This window comes from Nematolebias whitei, chromosome 21, assembly GCF_014905685.2.
Source record: "Nematolebias whitei isolate Nwh7 chromosome 21, NemWhi1, whole genome shotgun sequence".
Lineage (NCBI taxonomy): Eukaryota > Metazoa > Chordata > Actinopteri > Cyprinodontiformes > Rivulidae > Nematolebias > Nematolebias whitei.
The window spans coordinates 9,490,994-9,518,031 of record NC_056518.1 but is presented as its reverse complement, the minus strand read 5'-3'; the positions used below and the strand labels follow the sequence as shown (position 1 = coordinate 9,518,031).

At 40.4% G+C, this 27,038-nt stretch overlaps 1 protein-coding gene across 1 annotated transcript in view; it reads right to left on the bottom strand.

The window, feature by feature from the left end:
* Positions 1-3,367: 3,367 nt before the first annotated feature.
* The window catches only part of dph6 (diphthamine biosynthesis 6), an 87,661-nt gene continuing 63,990 nt past the window's right edge, over positions 3,368-27,038 (bottom strand). The window contains exons 12-14 of the mRNA XM_037695301.1: positions 20,334-20,582; positions 13,913-14,297; positions 3,368-3,486 (exon numbers count right to left, since the gene is read on the bottom strand). Of these exons, the coding sequence (XP_037551229.1) occupies positions 3,368-3,486; positions 13,913-14,297; positions 20,334-20,582 (753 nt within the window). The remainder of the gene's footprint in view (positions 3,487-13,912; positions 14,298-20,333; positions 20,583-27,038) is intronic.

Here is a 27,038-nt window from a genome sequence, read left to right as displayed (position 1 = left end):
CCCTGAGACAACTTTGTTGTGAAATGGCGCTATATAATATGAATTTAATTTAATTATAATGTAGCACATTTTCAATTTTGTTTTATATCACTTCTTTTATTTCCTTTACATTTTTTATATCTGTTTATTCAAGGATTCATCCATCCATCCATCCATCCATTATCTTTACCCATTTATTCCATTTTGGGTCACGGGGGTCGCTGGTGCCCATGTCCAGCAATCACTGTGCGAGGGGCGGGGTACACCCATGGACGGGTCGCAAGTCCATCACAGGGCCACATAGAGACAAACGAGACAAACAACCATTCACTCACTCACTCACACCTAGGGACAATTTAGAGTTACCAATCAGTCTAACATGCATGTTTTTGGTCTGTGGGAGGAAACCAGAGTACCCGGAGGAAACCCACGCATGCACGGAGAGAACATGCAAACTCCACCCAGAAAGGTCCCCTGGACCGGGGTTTGAACCAGGGACCTGTTTGCTGAGAGGCAGCAGCTCTACCAGTTGCACCACCGTGCTGCCCTATTCAAGGATTCAATGTTCTTTATTTATACAGGGTCTCAGTTACATCCAACAAAAGTATTAAAATGTAAAATAAAACCAGTAATGAGATCTAAGATAAGAACTAAGAAAAACATTTGCATAAACACACTACGCACTAGTAGTATAAAAATAATACACTGAACAGCAGCACGCACGAGTCTGTGTGAGCAGATGATTGTTGCGTGTACCTCATTGATGGTTTTGTCCAAAACAGGTCTCTCGTGTAAATGAGTCCTCGTGACTCAATAAGACTAACCTGCATAAATAAAGGTTGAATGAATAAGAAACAGTGAACAGGTCCAGTTATTGCTTGTTCAAGCTGTAGTGCTTGAAATGACCACCAGAGGGCAGCAGACACCACTGAACAGAATGTGTCGGTCGGTTTTGTTTCAGTGCTGGGGTCATAAAAATATACTTTCATAATTCGTCTGGGGAAAGAAAACAATACATTACGGAACAAAACAAAGATTCCAGTACAAAAACAAGCGAAGCTGTTGTCACTGAGGCAAAAGCACCGTGATGTGAGGAGGCGTCTCACGCGACGGGCCCAGACCTGAACCAGCTTAAACCCACTGCTGTGGGAATAAAAGAGTCACATACATCAGCAGGGTTTGCCTGGAGGAAGAAGCACAGTTAAAGTCCATGTGCAAGGCCACAATGACAAGGGCTGCAGGCTGGTACACTCCACACAAAGGACAACATTAGGCACAACAGCCTGTTTCTTTGTGGAGTGGTTGCAGGTCAGCTTGGTAGAAAATGTACATTTGACAAAATGCATGAACGAAAAAAAGATAAATGTCACCCTGTCTTTATTCATTTAGTGAGGCAGCACAGTGTTGAGGACACAAAGAAACATGTCTGCCACAGGCCATCACACTGGTTATGATGAGGTTGTGAGGATATTCTTGTGGCTTTGCCAGAGTACATAAAACACGCCTGCTGAAAGAGAGAATATACTGGTTTATGTGTGATGGAAAAGTGGTCAGCATGGAGTAAAATCCAGTGGTTGTGCTTCTGTGTTCTGAGAAATGAACGTGTGAATTCCTCTGTAACAATAAATATTTCATAATCAAAAACAACTCAATAGAAATACATGCATTTCTGTATTTTATTGAAAATTATAACCTTTCCTTATGCATAATTAAAACTAAGCTCCATTATATTTGATTTTTTTGTTACTGTTGTTGGTTATTTTAAAATAAGCAAAAGTATAAAAAAACAAATCCAGCTGTTTCTTTAACATTGTTCAGCATAATTCACTATTACAACAAGGCATTCAGACTAAAATAAAACAGAAATAATAATTAAAATAATACAAACAATATGGCAAAACTAAATCTTGTAATTTGGTTATGTGTGTGAACTGCCATTTGCTTAACAGCTACATTTAGTACAACCATTTAAATACAATCAAACACCTATGTATAAGATTTACAGATGTTAGCGCATGTAAATAAAATAAATGTAATAACTGATTTATTAGCAGCGTCAATCAAAAATCCAGAACCTCCCTCCAGTGGCAGCTTGTTTACTTCAGCTGACCGTTAACACACGCTGTATATTTATGCAGAATAAGATGCTTGCTCTCGTAAATAATTGCTTGTTTGTATTTTTCGTTGATCAATACGAGTCTTAAGGCTTTATCGGCTGCCTCTATTGTTCAATTTTTGATGACAGCAATCAGAACATCGTGTTGGGTGAAAATCAATACCCCACCGGGCTCCACGGGCACAAAGAGAATGGCCCGGGTGAAGAAGCGTTCAAACTTACATCATCAATACGGTTCATGATCTTTGAGAAAACAAATGTTCGAGGAGCGATGGTTAATGGTGTTATTTTCTTCCAATATTGTCACGCTGCGTCCACCGACATCCTCAACGCACGTGCACTCCTTAACAAAGCACTCACTTGCCCTGAAGCCTTGTGTCCTTCTTCTATTAACCAGGCTGCCTTAGAATCAATAGAAAACATAAAGAGGCTTAATCTTTTCAGGTGCTTGCTGCTGATTGCATATTACACAATAATAACACCTAGTGCCCCACGGAGCATGAGAGAAGCTCCCTCACCTCATCCAAACACATTACACACAGCCCTGAACCAGTCACGCAGCAGACATGCAGGTTTACAGCTGAGCACATGCTGGCACAGGTGGTGCTGGGCCTTTACGAGGACTGTCCGAGAAATCCCACCAGAACCAGTAAGATATCAATTTATAGTTTATCATCTCCTGAAATAAAACACGGCTTTGTAAAGTAGTCAGTAAAACAAGTACCGGTAAAGTCCTGTGGTAGTTTTGGGTTGTAGAAGTTCCATAAAACTTATCTTCGAGGTAAAGGAGCAGCTGTTGTGGTGTTAAACTGTGCTGGAGGAGAAGGTGGATCACTGGTCTGGGGTTCAACGTGGATTCAACACATCCTCCGAACTGTAAACTTTGAGAAAGCAAAGAGACACATGGGGGGGGAGTGGTGGCACAGAGATCTGAAGGTCGCCGGTTCAACTCCTCGAACTGACATCAAAATGTGGGTGGGAAAGGTGAAACACCCACAACTGCCTCCACCCTCATTTGCCCCGCTCTGTGCCCTTGAGCAAGGCCCTTAAGCCCCAACATCTGCTCCCAGGGTGCCCCAAATGTCGGCTCTCTGCTCCACACAGAGGCTGTGGTAGCTCAGTGGTCTGTGGTTGTGTCAGGAAGGACATCCGGCGTAAAAACAATCGCCAAGTCTTTGTGCAACTTGATTCGAGGTGGTGACCCCTGAAGAAGAGAGCAGCCGGGAACAAAATGAGCTGAACTGCTGAAAACGGGTTTACATCTTTAAACTTTTATAAACTGAGCCAGCAGGACAAGTGGAAGAGCTGCGAGTCGGGCAGGTCCAGGACGGGAACAAAAGCCACAGATGGACTGGACTCTGCTAAAGAGCTTCTCAAACGTTCTTCAAGTCCTGAAAGACACAGTGAGGGAGAAAACCAGGGTAAAGGATTAGTGCCACGACAGTCTGAGCTGGAGTCGACATGAGTACCACCACCTGCCCACAAAAATACACCTGAATGAATTATTTCCTCTTGTTAAGTTCTTTTTGTTCAAATACTCAGTATACGTTTCTTTGTTGCCTGATGGTGGACTTGTAGGAATCCACTGAGCATCTCAGCACTGATGACAGCCTGTCTATTTAGCAGCAGAAATCTATAATGTTGCCCTCTTCCCTCCTCTTGTCCAGCCTTAATTCTTCTGTTCCATCATAATGGATAAAGGTTTGTAGTTTTTGGGTGTGGTCACTGTGATCCAAGACTAATGCAGCTGCACATCTTGGCTAGCACACAGTCAGAGTTGTACTTTTACAACTGTTAGTCTGTTGATTTCACACTGAAACCTGTCTCATAAAATGCATATGTAATTATCTATCTAAATGAATATCTTGACAAGATAGAATGGCACTTTTAATAGTATGTATACAGTAAGTATACATGTACATTTAAATCTCCATAGGAAAACAAAGCAGTACCTTTTGAACATCTACTGATACTTTACTATTACTGAGTAAAATCTGTGTAAACTTGCATCGTTATATCAGTACAGAGGTTACCAGAGCTGTTGAGCTGATAATAAGCTTTGTTCTCTTATTTGAAGCACACACACAGTGTGCCAAACAAAGAGCCTCCACACCGTAATGAGCTAATACACACTACAGCTTCAAATGCCCGCACTGAACGGGGCCTTTTTGGACGGTGTGCAAAGCCTAAATACGTGTTATCAGAGCACCACGGGACGCAGGATCCTCTGGAGATGGCTCTCTGACAACTGAACGGGCCGCAGAGATCACAGACGAGATGGTTTCATTAGGAGAAGAAACGCACCCTTCATCACACCTTGTGCACTAAGTGTGTTTTATGTCAGGACGTTTTAATCTTTGTACCGCTGGATGGGAAATAATTGCGCTCTCCCTTTGAGGCTCTTTCATTGCCTGTCGTCACATGCATAAAAGCAAGAGGACCACAAGGGAGGTGAAGGTGACATAAATGACCAAGCCTTTACATTTTTTAATTTAATTTAGGCAATGGTCAGATGTACCATAAATCTCCATAAAGAATACGGTAAAACGACGCTCAAAATCCTAAGTACACCTCCAATAACACACCCAGTCATTCTCCTCTGACTCCCTTCTTTGTCTTTTCACTGCACTGTAACCAACAGGACATAGTAAGATTAGAACATTATCTTCATCAGCTTCATCAGCACTGAGCATGGACTTTGTTGGGTTTGAACCAGTTTGACAAGACTGTTGACGAGGAAGAGGGCCGGCACCGGAGGAGGGGCGTGCACCAACATAACTGGTTTGTTCCACTTTGGAGTAAGCTGTTGGGGGAAGAATCAGTTTTGTTGTGCGTTTCCTGAACTGATGAAGCCTTCTGGATGGAAGGTGAAACGTTTCAGCACACACACAAAAAAAAGAAACTGTCCAGATGACCTGACTGAAAATTGTTGGATTGTATACCTGGATTACTGAGCATGGACTTTGTTGATTAGAACATTATATGGCAGAGTACCGCATGCAACGCATTATACCCCCGACGACAAACTATCATACAGCGATGGTCTGGACAAGCAACGCACCGTGTACTGGTGGTACAAAATATGTGCCAAGTTTTGTTAACTTGCCTTGAGCTGATCAGCAGTTATGGTTCAGACAAGCAAAGACCTTGTATAACATTTGACCTTGATTGTGACCTTAAGCTGTGGTGATGAAAAAAAGTATGCAACACCGTCTTATGATGATGCATATGTGTAATAAGTTTTATTTATTGTATTTTCTGGACTTTAAGTCACACTTTCTTTCATAGTTTGGCCAGTCCTGTGACGTATAGTCCGAAGCAACTTATATATATATATATATATATATATATTCTTTCTCTATTCATGAAGCAGTTTTTGACTGACGTGTTAAATGTTCATTCATACTGACATGAACCAAAGAGTAAACATTATCATTTGCATCTGCGAGGGCCCTCTACGCTTTTGAAAACTACATGTTGTTCCAATTGTTGTTTGTTCTGCTAAACAGAGATGTTCAGAAGCGACATGGAGGATGCAGAATTCAATGGATTCAGTGATGTGGAATGAGATTGGTGAATTTACCAGTAACTTGCTTGTCGGAGTTGTCGGCTTGTTATGGTAAATGAGCCTGTTCAAGATCCCAGCTATGCTCTGTGTGTCATTGTTATTTCAGATTAAATGTCTGTTCTTGCACTTTGTGAAATACACTTCGAAATAAATGCCACTTATACTCCAAAGTGACAAATTATACCTTAACAATACTGTATGTCCGCCTTTCATTAGGTGCACGATAGGGCATTAACAGAGTACTCGAGTAATCTACACATCGATTGCTAGGACATCTATCGAGGTTAAAAATGTTTCATCGAGTATCCGTAGTGACGTCATATTATGTGACCACCGTATGACAGTAGGGGGCGGTGTTGCACTGTTGCAGGTCACAGAGTATGGTGTAACACCGGGTCCAATCCACCGAACCAGATTCGGTTAAGTTTCGTTTTTGACGTGCTGCACGTTTCTTCACGTTTGCAGTTTAATAATAATAACTAATAGTTTAGTTTTTCCTGTGACTTATTTGCAGTATGATAAATGGTAGGAGCATAATATTCGCTCCCAATGTTTTGTTGGTCTTTTTTTTTGTAAATAATTACCTTTTTTTGTGGTTTTATTTATTTATTTATTTTTGTATCTTGAGATCTATGACGTCATCAAATACCCGAGTTCTACTCGCGTTTTATTATGTTAATGTCGAGTGTAAAGATTATATACTCTTTCAACCCCTAGTGCACAATAATTAAAACATTGCACCCTGAAAAAGATGTAGTTAAAACAATTACCAATACCTCTAACTCACTGTGATGCAGCATGTTTGACACAGACATTCTAAGCAGAAGTGAAGTAGGGGTGCATGTAAAGGATCTGCTTGGGGGAGGGGGCGTCTGTATGAAATGGATGAAGCCCTCTAAAAGGTTGGTAGGGTTTTTAAGTAGCAAACAAACTTTAAGCTTCTGAGGTTTTCAGTTTTGCTACACTGACTCTCAAACTTGTCAAATGATCCCATAAACAAGATGGTAATAAGCAAGAGTTGGCTCATAAAACTGTGGTCCAAGAAGAGCAGACACAATCTAATGAGCTGGGAGTGAGCAAGAGAGCCATAAAGAACCACGACTTAGTCACCTTTCTTTCAGCAATATCACTATAATTATTCACAAATTACAAGACTTCCTGTGTATACTTGTAACAGTAAACCTGCAGAGAGCTAGTGCATGACTTTGCATGTTGATTCAGCTACTTGGAGCTTAATATTGGACCTAAACTAATTTGTATCTTATTAAGACATAATGCACAGTAAGATAGTTTCTGTTAGGAGGCGACATTATGGATTTTTATTTTAGTTTACTTTTATTTTGCTTTTGAGGTTAATGTTAAATGATCATTGTTTTTGATCATAAATACAGGTCCTTCTCAAAAAATTAGCATATTGTGATAAAGGTCATTATTTTCCATAATGTAATGATAAAAATGAAACTTTCATATATTTCAGATTCATTGCACACCAACTGAAATATTTCAGGTCTTTAATTGTTTTAATACTGATGATTATGGCATACAGCTCATGAAAACCCAAAATACCTGTCCCAAAAAATTAGCATATTTCATCCCACCAATGAAAGACAAGTGCTTTTAATACAAAAAACACCAACCTTCAAATAATCATGTTCAGTTATGCACTCAATACTTGGTCGGGAATCCTTTTGCATGAATGACTGCTTCAATGCGGCGTGGCATGGAGGCAATCAGCCTGTGGCACTGCTGAGGTGTTATGGAGGCCCAGGATGCTTCGATAGCGGCCTTAAGCTCATCCAGAGTGTTGGGTCTTGCGTCTCTCAACGTTCTCTTCACAATATCCCACAGGTTCTCTATGGGGTTCAGGTCAGGAGAGTTGGCAGGCCAATTGAGCACAGTAATACCATGGTCAGTAAACCATTTACCAGTGGTTTTGGCACTGTGAGCAGGTGCCAGGCCGTGCTGAAAAATGAAATCTTCATCTCCATAAAGCTTTTCAGCAGATGGAAGCATGAAGTGCTCCAAAATCTCCTGATAGCTAGCTGCATTGACCCTGCGCTTGATAAAACACAGTGGACCAACACCAGCAGCTGACATGACACCCCAGTGACTGTGGAAACTTGACACTGGACCTCAAGCAAAGTGAATTCTGTGTCTCCTCTCTTCCTCCAGACTCTGGGACCTTGATTTCCAAAGGAAATGCAAAATTTACTGTAATCAGAGAACATAACTTTGGACCACTCAGCAGCAGTCCCAGGCGAGATGCTTCTGACACAGTCTCTTGTTCAAAAGTGGCTTGACCTGGGGAATGCGGCACCTGTAGCCCATTTCCTGCACACGCCTGTGCACGGTGGCTCTAGATGTTGCTACTCCAGACTCAGTCCACTGCTTCCGCAGGTCCCCCAAGGTCTGGAATCGGCCTTTCTCCACAATCCTCCTCAGGGTCCGGTCACCTCTTCTCGTTGTGCAGCGTTTTCTGCCACAGTTTTCCCTTCCCACAGACTTCCCACTGAGGTGCCTTGATACAGCACTCTGGGAACAGCCTATTCGTTCAGCAATTTCTTTCTGTGTCTTACCCTCTTGCTTAAGGGTGTCAATGATGGCCTTCTGGACAGCAGTCAGGTCGGCAGTCTTACCCATGATTGCGGTTTTGAGTAATGAACAAGGCTGGGAGTTTTTAAAAGCCTCAGGAATTTTTTGCAGGTGTTTAGAGTTACGTCGTTGATTCAGATGGTTAGGTTAATAGCTTGTTTAGAGAACCTTTTCATGATATGATAATTTTTTGGGACAGGCATTTTGGGTTTTCATGAGTTGTATGCCATAATCATCAGTATTAAAACAATTAAAGACCTGAAATATTTCAGTTGGTGTGCAATGAATCTGAAATATATGAAAGTTTCATTTTTATCATTACATTATGGAAAATAATGACCTTTATCACAATATGCTAATTTTTTGAGAAGGACCTGTACATATACACAGTAGTGCCTGACTATATTGTGGTTCACATTTGCAGCCTCACTATATCACAGATTTTTTAAACCCAGTTTTTTATATTGTGTGTACTGTACATACTGTGCTCTACTGTACATTCATCTCATCGTCATCATCATCATCATCTTCGCGATGGCAAAAGTGTTTAAGATCAAGGTCAAGGTCAAGGTTCTTGTCATTGGCATCGCATGTGGTAAATGTGGTGGAATGAAACTGTGTACTCAGTGTCCCTCCCAGTTACATCCAACAAAAGTATAAAATGTAGAAGAAAAAAATAGTAATAAGATCCACAATATGAACTAAGAATACGATAAACACGAATAGGACAAAAACAGTAATAAGCCGAACAACAGCAGCACGAACATGAGTCTGAGCAGATGAGCTCGAATGAACACAGCAGCATATGAAGTGTTAATAAGAGTGTGGGAAGGGTTTATAAAGCCATAAATATATATAAAGTGTTTCCCCTTCCATCATACAAGCAGGGCGCCCCACATACCGAACCTAACTGCGCGTCAAACCGACACCCCAGCCCCATAAGCACCGACAACACAGGCACGTTAGTTACAAAGCTAAAGGCAGCGCTCACGAGCTGCCTCTTCCCTCACGCTAACAACACTCTTGTAATATTCTAAACAATGTTTCTAAACTCTAAACGCCCTAAAAGAGCACAGAATGTCATGATTTCATCTCTCTGCCTCGTCACCTGCAAATGCTCTTGGCCACACCCACTTCACTGCTCTGCATGGAGATCAGCTGATCAGCTGCAGGAGGAAGCTTATCCTGCAGTATGGGCTGCACAAATGTGCTAAATAATTAAAAATAATTTATTTTAAATAAAAATTCCACGCCGATCGTGCGGCTCATCCATCAATCAGCCAATTGTGTGTCATGTCCAATCTTATTTTGAAAAACCTCGAAAAAGCGAGTCCGAGAAAGTTTAAAGTCGAACTGCGAAGTAGCGAGGGACTACTGTATATACGTATATACTTTATATGATAACGAAAAGGTTACAATAAAAAACCCCAAATTAAGCTGGAACAGAATGTGAGACAAAGGTCTTGGTGGCCAATCACAATTTATTCTTTATTTAATTTATTTATTATTATTTTATAAAACTCTTAGATTAAAAAATAATGTCTTTGTTTTAAAGTGTTCATAGGAAAAAAAAAAAAGCTAAACTTGCTTTGGCCACTTACTGTAATTTAAAGATATTAAGTTTATTACTCTATGATGTAAATATGTTATTCATAATTTATTGTTCTTTAATCAAAACAATTTTTTTTGTTTTATTCATTTTCTATTATCTCATGCTAATATTTAGGTCTGTGCCACGTCCATAAAGGTTTTATAGAGTTGTGAGGGGCGATCTTTGAAAACCGTTCTGTTGTAAGTAACAAGTTGAGACAAGATGTTTAAAGGTTTCATTTGAACCATATGTCGCATCTATCAACAGTGAATCCTAAAGCTAGTAAATGAAAGAAGGAGGGGGCGCAGTCACATTGCGCTCCTCTGTGTGTCTGTGCACTGACAGCAGCAGTCGTAAGGTTGTAGCTGCTAACGCCAGAGGTGTTACTTTTTCTCCTTTGACTTTTGGATTCTTCACCCAATGATCACAGGCTGTGACCCATAAAGAGGCCAGGGGGTAAGTTGCAGGGCTGGGCTGCATAAGCATCGCAAGGTAAAGTTAATCTCAGTGACGAGTCAGTAAATGGCTGTTCAGGGAGAAATTTGAGGATTTATAACAAAGAAACTTTCATGTTGCAAACAATTATGTAATAGACTTTGTAATTTGTAGCAAAAAATTACATTTTGAGAATAGTTCACGCATATAAAAGGCTTAATAATCAAATGTCCAATATCTAGTATAACCTCGTACAACCATCCCAAAAAGTTAAATCTGGTCCTCTGGACATCCCAAAAAAACAAACAAAAAATTGTAGAAACGTTTCGTCTCTCATCCGAGAGACTTCCTCAGTCTGAGGTGCTGTATTCAGCTCAGTCTTATAAATAGCACCTTCTCATAGTGGATCAGTTTTGCTGCTGACAACCAAAACCAGCTGCTCACATGGTCAAGAAGGACCATCAGCCTAACAATGGATCATTAGCACACTGATGGCTGTTTACTGTTCACAGAGGGTTGAGTGATACTAGCAATCACAGCATTGTAAGAGGGGGACAGTTGAACCCGGAGGCCTCCACCCCGTTTAATGATGGACGATTTTTTTTCACAAAGATGGCCTCCTTTACTCCTCTCTCAAACCATCGTTCCTCTCTATCCAGGATGTGAACATCTTCATCCTTGAAAGAGTGACCGCTGGCCTGGAGATGAGTGTAGACCACAGAGTCCTGGCCTGATGATGTTGATCTTCTGTGCTGGTCCATCCTTTTGGCCAGTGGCTGTTTAGTTTCCCCGATGTAAGACTGATCACCCTCCTGACACTGAACAGCATACACAACATTACTCTGTTTGTGCCGGGGGACTGGATCTTTGGGATGAACCAGTCTTTGCTGTAATGTGTTTTGAATATCCAGAGGACCAGATTTAACTTTTTTGGAGTTTCTACCTGGATTACTGAGCATGCATCAGGATATCTCGTTCAACCATGTTTAAGCTGTAATTTATTAATAAGAGTACCACGATATGTAAAAGTTAAACACCGAAATAAATAAAATGTAAGTGTTAAATTAGTTTTACCAACTGTGAATCACAGAAAAGCACAATGAATTCTCAGTAACAATGATCTAATTAGATAACACAAATCACAGTTTCTCTGTCATGCACATCTAGACACATTTTTGAAATAACTCAACCTCCTCCTATTCATTACTAGAAACCATAATTCCATATTCTGAAAACAATAACTTATGTCACGGTAAGAATGATAATAAGATGGTTGATTTGGCAAAGATTCAAAAATGTTAATTGACTGCTTTAACGATGGCTTGACAGCCGTGTCTGTGTGATCGATGTGCTCATTGCCCTTTTCTCTTGGAGAGAACATCTCTTAGGATAAAACAAATACCGCTCCACATCCGCCTTGACGAGATCCCACAATCCTGGGAGCCAGAGACGGTGGCGTATAAAAGTGTAATGATGACAAAAGACTGTGCCAGCTGCCTGGGTTACTGTACACGCCGCAGACACAACAAATGCCTTACAATAATTAAACTCAGGAAGGCGAGGAGATCCTCTGGGGACGCTGTTTCCTTGAATACTTTATGTTGATTTAACCAATGTTAGCTCAAAGTTTCTTAGAGAAGAGACTGCAGAGCTGCTAGACAGGCTGTCACTTTGCTTTCATTATTAGACTGTTGAGGAACAAATGCTGCATTCGTCAGGAGGCCTAATTTAAAGTTGATTCCTACTAATAAATAAGACCATTAAATTGTTACAAATTCAACATCAGACTCAACTTTTAAACCCACACCAGATAAAGTAAATCATATGACAATGCTAGATTTTACTTTGCAGAGAATCACAAGGCTAAATGTAACAAACTAAGTAAACTTCCTATGGTAGCAACTTCCCCTAATGGGAGAAATAATTTACAGATGCTGGTCGTAAAACTAGAATATGATGAAAAAGTTCATTTATTTCAGTAATTCCATTCAAATAGTGAAACTTGTATGTTATATTAATTCATTACACACAGACTGATCTATTTCAAATGTTTATTTCTTTTAATGTTGATGATTATAATTGACAACTAATGAAAACCCCAAATTCAGTACCTTAGAAAATTAGAATATCACTTAAGACCAATAAAAAAAAGATGTTCAGAAATGTTGGCCAACTGAAAAGTATAAACATGAAAAGTATTAACACGTATAGCACTTAATACTTAGTTGTTGCTCCTTTTGCCTGAATTACTGCAGTAATGCGGCGTGGCATGGAGTGGATCAGTCTGTGTCACAGCTCAGGTGTTCTGAGAGTCCACATTGCTCTGATAGTGGCCTTCAGGTCTTCTGAATTGTTGGGTCTGGTGTATCACATCTTCCTCTTCATAAATACTCCATAGATTTTCTATGGGGTTAAAGTTTGCTGGCCAGTAAAGAACAGGGATACCATGGTCCTTAAACCAGGTACTGGTAGCTCTGGCACTGTGTGCAGGTGTCAAGTCCTGTTGGAAAATGAAACCTGCATCTTCATAAAGTTGGTCAGCAGCAGGAAGCATGAAGTCTGTAAAACTTCCTGGTAGATGCTGTGTTGACCTTGGACCTCAGAAAACACAGTGGACCAACACCAGCAGATGACATGGCACCCCAACCATCACTGACTGTGGAAACTTGACACTGGATCTGACGCAACATGGATTCTGTGCCTCTTCTCTCTTCCTCCAGACTCTGGGACCTTGATTTCCAAAGGAAATGCAAAATTACTTTTATCAGAGAACATAACTTTGGACCACTCAGCAGCAGTCCCAGGCGAGACGCTTCTGGCGCTGTCTCTTGTTCAAAAGTGGCTTGACACAAGGAATGTGACAGCTGAAACCCATGTCTTGCATACATCTGTGCATGGTGGTTCTTAATGCACTGACTCCAGCTGCAGTCCACTCTTTGTGAATCTCCCCCACATTTTGGAATGGGTTTTGTTTCACAATCATCTCCAGGGTGCGGTTATCTTTATTGTTTGTACACTTTTTTCTACCACTTCTTTTCCTTCCCTTCGCCTCTCTTAATGTGCTTGGACACAGGGCTCTATGAACAGCCATCCTCTGTAGTAATAACCTTTTGTGTCTTGCCTCCTTGTGCAAGGTGTCAATGGTCGTCTTTTGGACAACTGTCAAGTCAGCAGTCTTCCCCATGATTGTGTAGCCAACAGAACTGGACTGAGACCATTTAAAGGTCTTTGCAAGTGTTTTGAGTTAATTAGCTGATTAGAGTGTGGCACCAGGTGTCTTCAATATTGAACCTTTTCACAATATTCTAATTTTCTGAGATACTGAATTTGGGGTTTTCATTAATTGTTAGTTATAATCATCAACATAAAAAAAAAATTGAAATATATCAGTCTGTGTGTAATGAATGAATATAATATACAAGTTTCACTTTTTGAATGGAATTACTGAAATAAATCAACTTTTTCATCATATTCTAATTTTATGACCTGCACCTGTATTTGTGCAAATCAGGTGTAAAACTAATCTGGAAGAGCCTAAGAACATACAGAGCTCCTACAGCATACTGGAAAAATAGGGCTGGAAGTGTTTTAATGTGGCAGATTGGTGGTGAAAGTGTCAGTGATGGCATACCTTGAACAATCTGGTGAACTAGAGCATGGCTGCACTTGTAGAACACCCTTGCACACTGAGGCACCAGCTGAGCGTCCATCATCTTCATGGCTTTCATGAACGTGGTGCCAACTTCCTCCGTGACACATTTCACATCACTAACTTTTAGGTTGTCGCCAGGAACGCCCAGAGATATTGACAGAGAACCACTCATGCCATCAGCAGACAGTACAGAGTGGCATTCTATAGATCCACACGCCACATGCGTAGTTATTTCATGAGACGTTCTTTGGGAGGGATCGTCTTTAACTGCTGTTACATGAAGCTCAAAGGCTGCATCCTTGGGTAAGGCAGGCACCACTACTATCAATAATGGCATAGGTTTGAGCTCAGACTCCCAAAAGTTCTGCAAATAAACAGAATGAATTCAAATTAATCACAAGGGAAATGATATACTATGTATTCTGTAGCACACTGCAATCAATAGAATGATTGGCCCTCCTGCTGAGGTGTTTGTGGTCTCTGAGCCCATCAGAAAAATGCAACAACGCAGCACTAGACAAGCTTTTTACATGACAGGCTGACAGTGTATCAAATAATGTGACACTGTGAAATGACCCTTTGTAACGACCGAGTACAAACAATTCAGAATGAATCCACGGTGTTTGCAATCACAGTAAATAAAACACAGATGAATTCAATTTGAGTTGCATTTGCCAACATGACAGATTCCATCTTTGCACATGTTTTACCACGCACATTTAGAGTTTCAATTTTATCTCTACTGCCAAAATATTGCTCTTTCTTCTTTAGAATGAGGGCCATTAACAGAAACAAAATGTTTTAGAGGACCGCCACAATGTGGCCCCCTAATAATACTTGGTGGTGGCTTCATCTGCTAATGGGAGAGAAATGAGTGTTTTATGTAACTGTCATTTCAGTCAGTCGATAGGGCAGAAAACACTTAACCCCCTTTTCAATTTGTTGGATCAATTTTCATCCACTTACACCCCACTTCTTAAGTGCAGAATAATAACAGGTTACTTACATTTTATTTTGATACTCGCTCACAAAAAACAAAATAATTGACGAGACCAAATGGCGGCCTCTTTGTCCCGTCAAAAGATGGACCTGTCATGACCCAATCTGCCGCATTCACTGAAGCAGCACTTACCTTTAGATTAAACTTAAGCAAACACTTGTGACAAAATATATGAGGAGGTTAGGTTAAGATTTCTGAACTGCGCTGATTTTGAAGGGAGCTCGTTTGCAGTGATCAACCATAACAATCAAAGAGGGCAACAACAAAAGCCGTGTCAGCACGGACCTCTCCACATGTCAGACAAAGTGACAGCACATATACGTGTCCAGAGCTTTGATAAATGTTATATTAGCACTTCTGGCACAGCCTAGGTATTCTCCTGGAGGGAACTGCTCCAGCGCTTGTCAATAGTGATTGAACATGGAACAGAAAGCAAAGTAGGGAGAAAAGTGACAGGACAGGGAGTTCTTGCTCAGCCAGGCTTAAAGGCCACCCTGCAGGCCTTGAGTGCCTGGGTAGTATACCCAACCAGCAGTCTGCAAAAGGATTTGAGGACTTCATTGCAGTGCACAAGCCTCTGGCAGGATTTCATTGCTACAGCACAGTTGCTGACTTTTTATAAGAGCTGTCGGATTAGGTTACATCAGTCCCCATTTGTTTCCTTTTTAACACACCTACAATTCAACGTTAGGTGGGATGATCGCTCAGCAGTTCTGTGCCGCCAAATGTGCTAAATTCTGGATTTTCTATATGAAAACATAGAATAATGGTCAAACTCTATTACTGTGTGCCTCACTGGCAGAATGGAGAAAAGACCACTTCCACTCCTCCCTGATTGGACGTCATTAATTAAATTAATCCGACCAAGCACACAGTTTGATATATGGCGGAGCTGAATGCTAGAGTGGCAAGTTAGGAGGGCTGGCAGGTGGCAGAATGAGTGGGTGTTTCTCACCAGCAACTAAACGCAATCCATCTCATTACTTGGTGCCACACCAGTTCCAGGGCACGCACCATTCCCCCTGTAGGTAGCAGGTAAAAGCTCATACAGTTTGAATTTGCTGTGCTCAGCTCTCTAACGCTGATGGGGTGTGACCTGCTTCTTCTTATGTTTGTTTTCCTTTTTCCCCATTCCCTCCCCTCCTCGAACTTGCGCCCATGTGCCTGGAGCGTGTGGTGGGTTGGAGGGCCGATAGGCATGAAAGCCGAACGGTAAACACGGTAATAAGGAAGTGGTGTAAAGGAGGGGAACAGCAGGGAGTTGATGGGGCTGCACAGCTTAGCCAGTTCCCCTACATTTCCTGCCCAGCAGGATGCCTTCAGCATGTGGTTCTTATGTCTCAGCACTTACTGTAGTGCTGTCAGTCTGCTATAATATCCACTCCTATTCACTCCTTTATTCACTCTTTTCTCAAGACTCCACGGTGAGGCTTGCCAGATTGTTTGTGTAAATGAAACTCACTGGGCAACGTCAACAGGGAGAAGAAAGTTTATAATGATGTGGCCACTGTAAAATCACAGCAGTAGGTTAAAAAGTCCAAAAAAGTTTGGCTGTGCTGTTGAGAAGAGAAACTGCAAATTTAGCACAAGCTAATTTAAAAATCAAAGATTGTGCTATATGCATTTGCTCATAATTTAACATTAATAGCATTTGCTTTAAACTCAGTATGCTTCAGAGCATGTTTCAACACAAAGGGACGTCTGTTTAACATTTATTGACTTAGCACATCGCCATCTCCACAGTCGTCAAACCTTTTTCGCACATTCTCCGATGCACACAGACAAACAAGCTGTTTGTGGTTTAATGCAGCGTAAATACAATTTCACACGTGTAGCGACTCCAGCACGCTCCCAATTAACCCTGCAAGCTTCTTCATCAACCCGACTAGAAAAATGATCAGTGTGCAACAGTTACGGGCCCTATGGCTTCAGACACACTTTGCATTTTGATCCTAAACATCATCTTTAAGTCAACCATGTTAATAGGTGGTTGGTAAATTTATAGGTTTTTTTAATAGCATTTTTTTATTTGGATACATTTTGGTTATTGAAATCACATTTACTGTTATCTTTGCCGGCTGCCTATAGGGACATTCTGTCTGACATTTACCAAAATATTAAATGAACCACTGCACACATTTTAATAAAACTTTCAGGAAATATTCATTTGATAGACATTATTGTTGTTGTTGTTTCAAGGTTTAACCAGAACAAATTAAACCCATCATTTTTCAGCACAAGATAATCTCATTCTAAAATTCAGTCATGAAAGAAGGCTGGTCACATGCATTCCTTTAAACAATATGAAAAGCTTATTTTATTTATGGATTTTATTTCTCTGTTTTTTTGTTAATCTCTTCATATTTTTGTCTTGATTACATTGTATTAGGTTTACTCAAAGCAATTCTAAACTATATATCTAAAAAAGTTAAATCTGGTCCTCTGGACATTCAAAAAAAAAAAAAAAAAAAAAGCAAATCAACAAAAAAATGTAGAAACGTTTCGAAGTCTCTCGGATGAGAGACGAAACGTTTCTACATTTTTTTGTTGATTTGCTTTGTTTTGGTTTTTTTTTGAATGTCCAGAGGACCAGATTAAACTTTTTTAGATTTTTCTACCTGGATTATTGAGCATGCATCAGGATATCTAAACTATATAGTTTAATTACCGTAATTGCAAGACTACTGAGTGCACCTGAATATAAGCAGTGCCCACTAAATAAAAAAAAATAAAGTACATATATAGGCTGCAATTGTCTATAAGCTGCAGGTGTCCATATTGTAACATGAGATATTTACCCAGAACGTTCTTTTAAAACTCTTAATTAAATACTTACTGATAACATACACAAATGATGGGGTAGAGGTAGGGCAACCGACATGGGACCAAAAAGTCGCGGTTCGACTCCCAGCCATTTCTACATGTCGTGGTGTCTCTGAGCAGGACACCTAATCCCTAATTGTTCCCTGGGTGCTTACGTAGCTGCCCACTGCTCCACCTGGGTGTATCTCACTTGTGATGGGTTAAATGCAGAGAACCAATTTCAGCGTTGTATGGAAACATACATTGATGACAACACATAGCACTCTATTACGTAAAAGTTTTTTTCTTTTCTGAACAGTGCCTGTAACACGGCCGGTTAAAAAAAAATACAGTAGCTTACCAGGAAGTCATTTCTCACCACTAGTCATCCAAGCCTCCCACCGAGCTCGGAGTGCCATTTTAAACGCACGATTCAAACTTATATCGAGTGGCTGCAAACACTTTGTTGTGCCTCCAGGGAGGGGACACAACGGGGAAGGGAGGGGAGAACGGGGAGGGGGGCAAACAAAGTTTCATTGGTCCACTGTGACTTGTTCGGTAATTTCATTGGTCATATTTTTAATTTTATCTTTATTTACTGCACCACCTGGTGGTGGATGGGTTAAATGCAGAGACTAATTTTGCCATTGTATGGAAACATACAGTGCTGACATTGTGATGACATTATTATTATTATTATTATTATTTATACAGGTGGTTTCATTGAGTCACGAGGGACAGCTATGTGAGCACCCAGGTGTGACCAGGTTAAATGTTTTGGTGGCAGGAAGCTTGTTAGCCCATCAAAACCATAAATTAGTTGCAGCATTGTATAAGCTGAGGTGTTCAAAGTATGTGAAAAAAGTAGCTGCTTATAGTCTGGAAATTACGGTAAAACTAAATCTAATAATACTACACCTTTTTTCATTCTGTTTTTGTGAGATGGACACAACCAGGGTTTGATAAGAGTTAAAACGTATTTTAAACAGGTAAATAATATAAGATTGTGTTTTCTGTTTTTCCCCAAACTTTTGGATAAAGCTCCAAAATGGAATGTACTTATATAGTAGTACTATCTTATCAAAACACTCAAAGCTCTTTACAACACAATCTGTACCTCATGTACACACTCATACAGCACTCTACTAGATCTGTACAAAGACTAATCAGTGCTTTAGATTATATTCAGACACCGATGGGACACACATCAGAGACTATGAGGGGTTCAGTGTCTTGCCCAGGGGCACTTTGGCATGTGGCTGCTGGGGGAATCAAACCCCCAGCTCTCGCACTGGAGGACGACTACTATAACCACTCAGCCACAGCCGCCCCAAAATGTATTTAAATGTAGCAACTTACACAGCAGACACATCCTGCAAATGCAAAATGCTCTTTAACTGGAAAAGTCATAAAACCATAACAGAGAGTGTGGTTAGAAAAACGATTGGTATCTAGATTGTTTCTCTTCCAGGTGAGAACACATCTGAAAACATCACCTCCTGGTAGCAAGCATGGGTCAGATCAATATTTTAAACTGTTGTGACAGGCTGTAAGGAAGCACAACAGATGAACAATGATTTCCCGAGACCTTTGACATGAATCTAGTCTTGCCATTTCCCAAAGCTTGGCCCTAAGTTAGCCGTTTAAACAGAGTGACACTCTGTACGCTAAATTTGCATTGCACTGTCATGGCTTTCAATACTTTTAACCCACTGTGATTCGCAGTAAAGCAAACGTGTCAAAAGCTATAAAATATCAAAAACACTCCAGCTTTTATCAAAGCGATTTGATGCATAAGTTTAAATATTTCTATCAAATGTATTAAAGCTGTTCGAAATTTAAATATGATTAGAATTGAACATTTAGTTCTGCTTCATGAAGTCCTGGAAGTGACATAAAGTAGACATTTTCTTCTGAGTCTTTCAAACTGTTATACGGAGCCACATGTTGGAGGTGGGCTCCTGCAGCCCTCCCAGAGGCCCTATTCCCATGGTTAGGCAGATTACTGTGGGAGGAGAAGGGCTGCCAAGGGAGACTGGAGCCCCTATTAGACGTTCGGAGCAAGGGTTGTAAGCCAGCGCGACAGAATGGAGCAAAGGGTGGAGGGTGGTGGCAGGGAAGAGGATCGAGGAGGGGGATAAGCTGCTCTGAGAGTTGAACACCGCTCTAAAATGGTGTGTGGGGGCAAAGGATTAGGGAGGCTCTGAGGAAGACATCTGCTTCTGTGCCAAGCTCTGCATTATCAAAGACGCCAGCGTTTCCCACATCATCAACTTTTCATGAGCGCACTCACTGGTAAATATCAGTAGCAGTGGCTTGGGTCTCGTGGGGGCACAGAGGGGTTTGAAACATCCATTTTTTTAACAACTATAAAACACAATTTTTAATAGGCATCTCTGAAAACTAGAATTCCAGAGCAAGTTTCTCTTCTTTTACTTCAAAACTGATGCATGCGTTCAGTTGTTCTGCTCTACTAAAAACGTGCTCATCTTATAAGTATAATCGATATCTCTTCTGCATCTATAAGACAGCAAGTCATAAAATGTCAATGTCGCTCATATATTTCAAAAACCAAAATTCGACTCCAAAGTGGCTGACCTGCTCTTCCCCTGCAGACTTCAGCATGTTGTCCCAGACGTTTCTGATCATCTCAGAGTCTTGGTGTCGTGTAGTGTAGCAGTGGGCCTGGACGACATGCTGCAGAGTTAAGCCGTTGATCACGGCTTCCAAAACCTTCGTCACATGGCCGAGGGTCAGCTGGGTTTGTGTGAAGGTGCCAAACTTTACTAATTTCATGGTGCAGGGGACCAAAGCAATTTGACCAGCACAGAACACCACCTCATCTACCTGGAACATGGAAAACAAAAAAAAACAAAGTCAGATGTGTAGAAAATATATGATTAGTTAGACGCTTGCAACCTGCTAGAATAAAACAAAACATGCAACGTACTGTTAAAGAAAGAAGTCCGGGTATTAACAAAAAGTCATTACTATGCACATCTTTTAAAAAATATCTTAATCTACAAAATGGTTACTTGAGTTTTTCAGTCTAGATCAAAGTGAAGTATTGACCACCTGTTACTACTCACAGCTACATGCAGAGATTTCACAACAGATGACACCTTTTTGAAAAAGTTCTGCTTGATCGGGCTGACTGTCTTTAAACAATATATCTTTATTTTCAGTATGTGAAATTTACAGATGAGAAAAAAAAGTCACAAGATTGTGTTTTTGTGCAAGCTGCCACCTAAACAGGTTGTAAGCCCAGTTTACTGTGATGGAACTGTAACTGGCAATCAAGGGACAAATATGATTTATTACAGTAGTTTAACTGTTCCTAAGTTACAAAGCTCTCAACAACCTAGCTCCATCTTATAATACAGATCTTATTGTTCCATATTTTCCTAACAGAGCACTTCACTCTCAGGCTGCAGGTTTACTTGTGGTTCCTAGAGTTTCCAAAAACAGAACGGAAGGAAGATCCTTCAGTTATCAGGCTCCTCTCTTGTGGAACCAACTTCCAATCTTTGTCCGTGAGGCTGACACATTGTCCAGTTTTAAAACTAGGCTTAAGACTTTACTTTTTGATCAATCCTATAGTTAGGGTCGGCTTGGGTTTCCTGAACTGTCCCTTAGTTATGCTGCTATAAGCTTAAACTGCTGGAGGACAAACTGACCACATTTTGTCACAATGTACTGCCTTTACTCTGCTCAACCTGTTTGTATTTGTAATTATTTTTTCTATCCTTAACATGTGTTTTTTTTGTCTTTCAGATATACCTGGACCTACACCTGGACCTACCATTCTGTGTTCGTCTGTCTCTCCTTCCTGTCCTCTCAAACCAGCCGGTCAAAGCAGATGGCCGCTTGTCCTGAGCTGGTTCTGCTGGAGGTTTCTTCCTGTTAAAAGGGAGTTTTTTCTTTCCACTGTTGCCACTGTGCTTGCTCAGGATGGGAGACTGCATCGAAGCCAAGATTCAACTTGTCTGCTGGATTCCTTAGATAGAGAACTTTACTAATTGGCTTTTATGTGAATGTTTCTGTAAAGTGCCCTGAGACAACTCTGTTGTGATTTGGTGCTACAATATATAAATAAACTGAATTGAATTGTGACACATATCAAGCTGTAATTTGTCATGTGTATAGTTAAAATTAAATGACGTAATTATTTAAAACTGTAAGCGATCTGACAGTAAGGTGTTTAGACATCATTTGCTTTTCCTCCCCAAAACAACTGGTGCATTTTATAACCAGTTAAATCAAGTTTTGTAAAGTCTGAGTGAATGATGCAGAACAAAAGACTTGGAAACCTCATGAGTCAAAAAGAAAAGCAACTAAAAAATAGATATTTTTAAAACAATTTGAAAAATAGGAAACAATTAAAAAGTGAACAATTTGAAATTAAGTAAAAATAAGTCTACTCTCAATGTGCTTGATAATCAGAAAACTGAATAAAGCCATGAAACAACAAAATAAGCTTTATTAAAAAAAAAAGAAAGTACTGTACTGTACACCTTTTGCCAATGTGCTATAATCAAATTAACATTAAACATAAGTCAATATTTGATTTGTGGAACATTAATTAACAAGTTCCAGCTCCCAATTGTCATCATCTTATCACCAACAACTCATATTTCACACGTCTAATACATGTTTTGTTAGATGCTTGCCAATATATCTCAATGGCACCAATGGTATTCATAAGCATAATTAACCATGTGATAATAAGCTCAATCCTATGTTAAATACCTCTGTTAGTGTTAAGCTCTTTGAATAATGAAACCTGAAAAAAAAAATCAATCTGCTTAATGCAGACCGACAAGTCGGCATGAGGGATGGCATTAAGGAGGTCAGGCCTTTAGAGACCCCGCAGATCAGCAGTGTTTGGACGGCATTAGCCATGGACACTATGTAATGGTCAATGCAAATGGATGCCTATGAGATGCTAAAAATTTCAGAGGTTCACACGTACATGCAAATCTCTGGAGAGAATCAAGTGATACATGAAGAAGAGTTTACTGAATAGTAAAGACGCAGCCAACGGCATTGGGTTTCAAATGAAATCAGCAGGGTTAGCATGTTACAAAAGGTTATTACTACTCAAATTTCACTTCCTTTTGTGCTTATTTCAAAACTTATGTTTTTGTCTTACTGGTCTAAACCAGCATCACCCAAGTTCATGCCATCTTGTTAGTGAGTTACTTTTTTTTTATGCGCAAAATTGGCCTTTGTAGAATGCCAACAAAACAAGACGTTAGCCACACAACTGTTTAGCTTGAGGGCAGACACTGTCATTGGTATTTCCATAATTGAATGGGTTAGCCATGATCTCCAGCTCTTGGGTTCACTTGTCAGCTTTGATGAAGCTTTAGCTTCCATCTCTGCTGCTGCAAATTACTGGGATAGTGTACGAGACAAGAGATGGAGGGAAGACAAGTTAGAGAGACGCAGGCGAGGGAAAGTAAGGAGAGGAGGGAGATAAAGCCCACTCGGCTTTTAACCATTTGGATCAATCACCGGATCATTTACCTGCAAGCACGATCTGCCCGGGAGCCTGCATTACTGTGACTGCCTAACATAAAAGCCAGATTCCCCACACATCAACAACAAATTGTCAATTGGCATTCCATTTACGAGCCATCAAATGCCATCATATCCCATCAAACAGAGAAGAGGTCCATCAGGTTGGACGTGGGGCTACAATCTTTTAACAAGCTCTTCCACATGAAAAGTGCTGGCTGCATTCAGAATTCATAAAGACCAACTACCATTTGTCAATTTGAATATCAAAAGGTGCAAGCACGGGGCCCTTGACTGGTAAAGGCATTTTCCCATAGCGTCTACGAAGCAGGTGTGTGATGATCAATTATTAAGCATCCCACTCTGGTTACTCTTAGTGGGAGGTGGAATTGAGGATCTAGGGTTTTATGGTTTCTGTGTTGATCATGGTTGGGGGGAAGAGACGGTAAAGAAGAGCGAGCGAATACTATTTACATAAAATTAACAGTTCAAAAGAATGAGTTCACACACCAATCAAACTTGTTAATTGACTGTCAATGGTGTGTCCCTGAACATACAACACAACTACATTATTCATCTGAGGCCCTGACAGGAAAGACAGTCCAATTTGCATGACCGTTCTAAACGTGATCAACAACCACAATGCCACATGCATTTTTAATAGGCCAGAGATGGGAACCTTTAATATTCATAAGGGTCAAATAATTGCATATGACATTAAACTTTCTTTAACAAGGTAAGTATTTTTCAAATGGTAGACTTAGCAGTCTAAATGGCCCAGAGAGAAAAGGGATAATGTGCTGTCTTTAAGTGGGCAAAGCAAACTAGTGCAACATGTTTCTGTTGGTGTACTTCTGTAATTCAACATGAAATCAGTCCTGTGTTGGCCTCATTGTAAGTTTCATAATTAAATGCAATAGACTGGAAGTGGGGTTCTGTGGCAAGGTTGTGGTCAGTTATTATGGTCAACCTGTTGAAGACAGTTCTCTGAACAAACTCCGTTTGGAGAATCAGAGTTTTAGTTGGGACTGGACAGATGAGCTGATGGCTAGTTTGAGCAGGGCCAAGACCAAAGTAGATGGTTGCTTTTTCAAAACAAGTACATTCTAAAAAAAAAACTCACAGCATTTCATGTAAAAATATATATTTTTACAAACCTTTTCACGGTCTAAATGAAACTTTACACGCTTATCAGTTATCACTTTATATACATATATATGTGCACTATGTGTTGTCATCAGTGTATGTTTCCATACAATGGCAAAATTAGTTCTCTGCATTCAACCCATCACACCTGAGATACACCCAGGTGGAGCAGTGGGAAGCTATGTGGGCGCCCGGGGAGCAATTGGGGATTGGGTGTCTTGCTCAGAGACACCACGACATATGGGAATGGCGGGGAGTCGAACCGCAACTTTCTGGTCCCAAGTCGGCTGCCCTACCTCTACACCATCTCAGCCCAAGACGGGGTAAGATGGCAGCTGTTTATTGTTGCCGTGGCCCCTCTCTGACCAGCATCAATCCAGTCAGAATCAAACTTTATCTCTCCAAACTGAGGTTGTTCAAAATATATTTCTCAAACTGGTAAGATATTACTCAAAACTTCAAAAAACAAACTATCCCTTTGAGTTTTCCCACAGAGCTAACGATAAACATTTGACTTGAAAGCAAAAATGTTTGCAGCCCAACAAACCTCCAGTTATCTTCACAGCAAAATGTTCTTTTATCGATTTTGATAAATCTGTAACTGAGGTGGGTTTCTGCTCTGGGCTTCATCTAGCGTTACTTTGTGGTCATTTTTTCCTAATGAACCTGGTGACACGTCTAAAGATTACTAACCTCAAAGGGATGTTTTTTCATGTATGAGGTGTAACAACAGTAAATGTAGCCGGGAAGACCATGGCAGTGTCTTATTGCAGATTGGTGTGTCTGAGGTGTTTCTAATTGCAATTTTTGTCAAAGGGCTTTCAGAGAAGACCAGACAGTGCTAGACTATATTCATATTGGTGTTGGAACCCTCTGGGTCCTCATCGCACCGAGGACGTCTCAGGGTGTCATTAGCAGAGTTTTAGAATGGTGTAGATGAACCAGGCCGGCCGGGGTAAAATGACCTGGTATTGACGAACAGTCAGGTTTTTCTGCCTCGTTCCAAGGACAGAGAGGTGGAAAACAGCTCCACAGTTCCTATCAGATAGGCTAATGGTCACATTTCTCCCCATTGAGACCTCATGCATTATTTAACTGGAAAAATGATAATACAAACGTGCAAAACAGGTGAAATTTAGATTTAACTACGTGCTTACGCAAGAAACCATGCAACTGAAGTGAAGGGCAGGGTGGTATAAAAATGGTAAAATGGTCTCAAAATGTCTTTCATATTTGATAAATGCCATTTATTTAAATATTACTTAAGAGTTATTTACAGAGTATTGAGGGGGGGGGAAGTAGATATTATTCTGGTTATAAAAAAGACTATTAATATTAATAATAATAATAAATGTGAATGTGTCGTCATCATTTTATGTTCCCATACAATGGTGAAATTGGCTCTTTGCAATTAACCCATTCACCCCCAGGTGGAGCAGTGAGCAACAATTGAAGGCGATGGGGGAGCAACTGGGGATAGGGCGTGCTGCTCAGAGACAGCACGAGATGTGCAATGACTGGGAATCAAATCAAAACTGGAGCTTTCAGGTCTTTGGTCGGCTGTCCTGTCTCTACCCCATCCCCCCCACCCCCCCAATATTAATTGTAAGAGTAGAAAATGTAAACATTATTTTCACGTAAACATATTTTGACGTCACTTTTATTTGTTTTGATGAGTTTTATGTTCATTTTTCTTTAATAAAAATTCTTCTGCTTTTAAATATTTCTGTGTTGAGAAGCAGTATAAAATGTGAAAATCAAAAACTGACAAAAAAGTTTTGTTGAACACGTTTAAGTGCATTCATGACTTCCCTCTGGCAGGGATTTGAAATGCAGCGAGTGTCTAATCCTCGTGCGGTGGTTGGCAGTTTGTCAGGGAGGGGTGCTGTGATTTCATCTTGAACTGGCTTCAAGTCTGTGTTTTTTTTTTTTTTTCAGCATTAGTGAATTCAAAGCAGATCACATATGAGAGAAGGAAATGATAAGCAATGGGCTCATGTTGTGCCGCACCCTGAGGAAACCCTGCCTCCTTTGACACCTCATTTCTACAAATGCAAACCTTTGAGCAGAACCACAACCTTTTTCTCTCCTGCAGAACCGTTCACTTTGATATTCTTCATTTAAAGCTTGATCAAAAATAGGAAAAATGTGGTGTTTTTCAGTTCCTCTTTCATTGTTTCCTCAGTGCTCCAGTTTGAGCCGAACCCCTGTATGTCCATCTGTCACAAAACATTAGCGTTCCTTAAACGGCGACATAAACAACCACATGAAGTGCACAAGGAAGAGACACAAATAAGGTATTTCTCAATGTGTTGCATCAGGTTTAAAGCTGCACCTAAATTCAGAAAACAATACATAAAAACATGTTTTAAAAACTCACAATTACTATACTTATTAGTAGAGATAAAAACATAAACTACACAACTATAATAAGCCACTGTTGAAACAATGCATGGCCAGTCTGGGGGTCAGTATCCCCTTATTTCCTCCACTTCTACCACTTTTCTACTAGTTTATATTTTTCTGTTTGTTTCTTCCGTCTGTCCTCGACGTGTCCACGTGTTAGACGTTGAACTATGTGGAGCTGTAACACCGCAATGTCAGCTTTGGTTAGCTTTATGCTGGTCAGGATCTGCC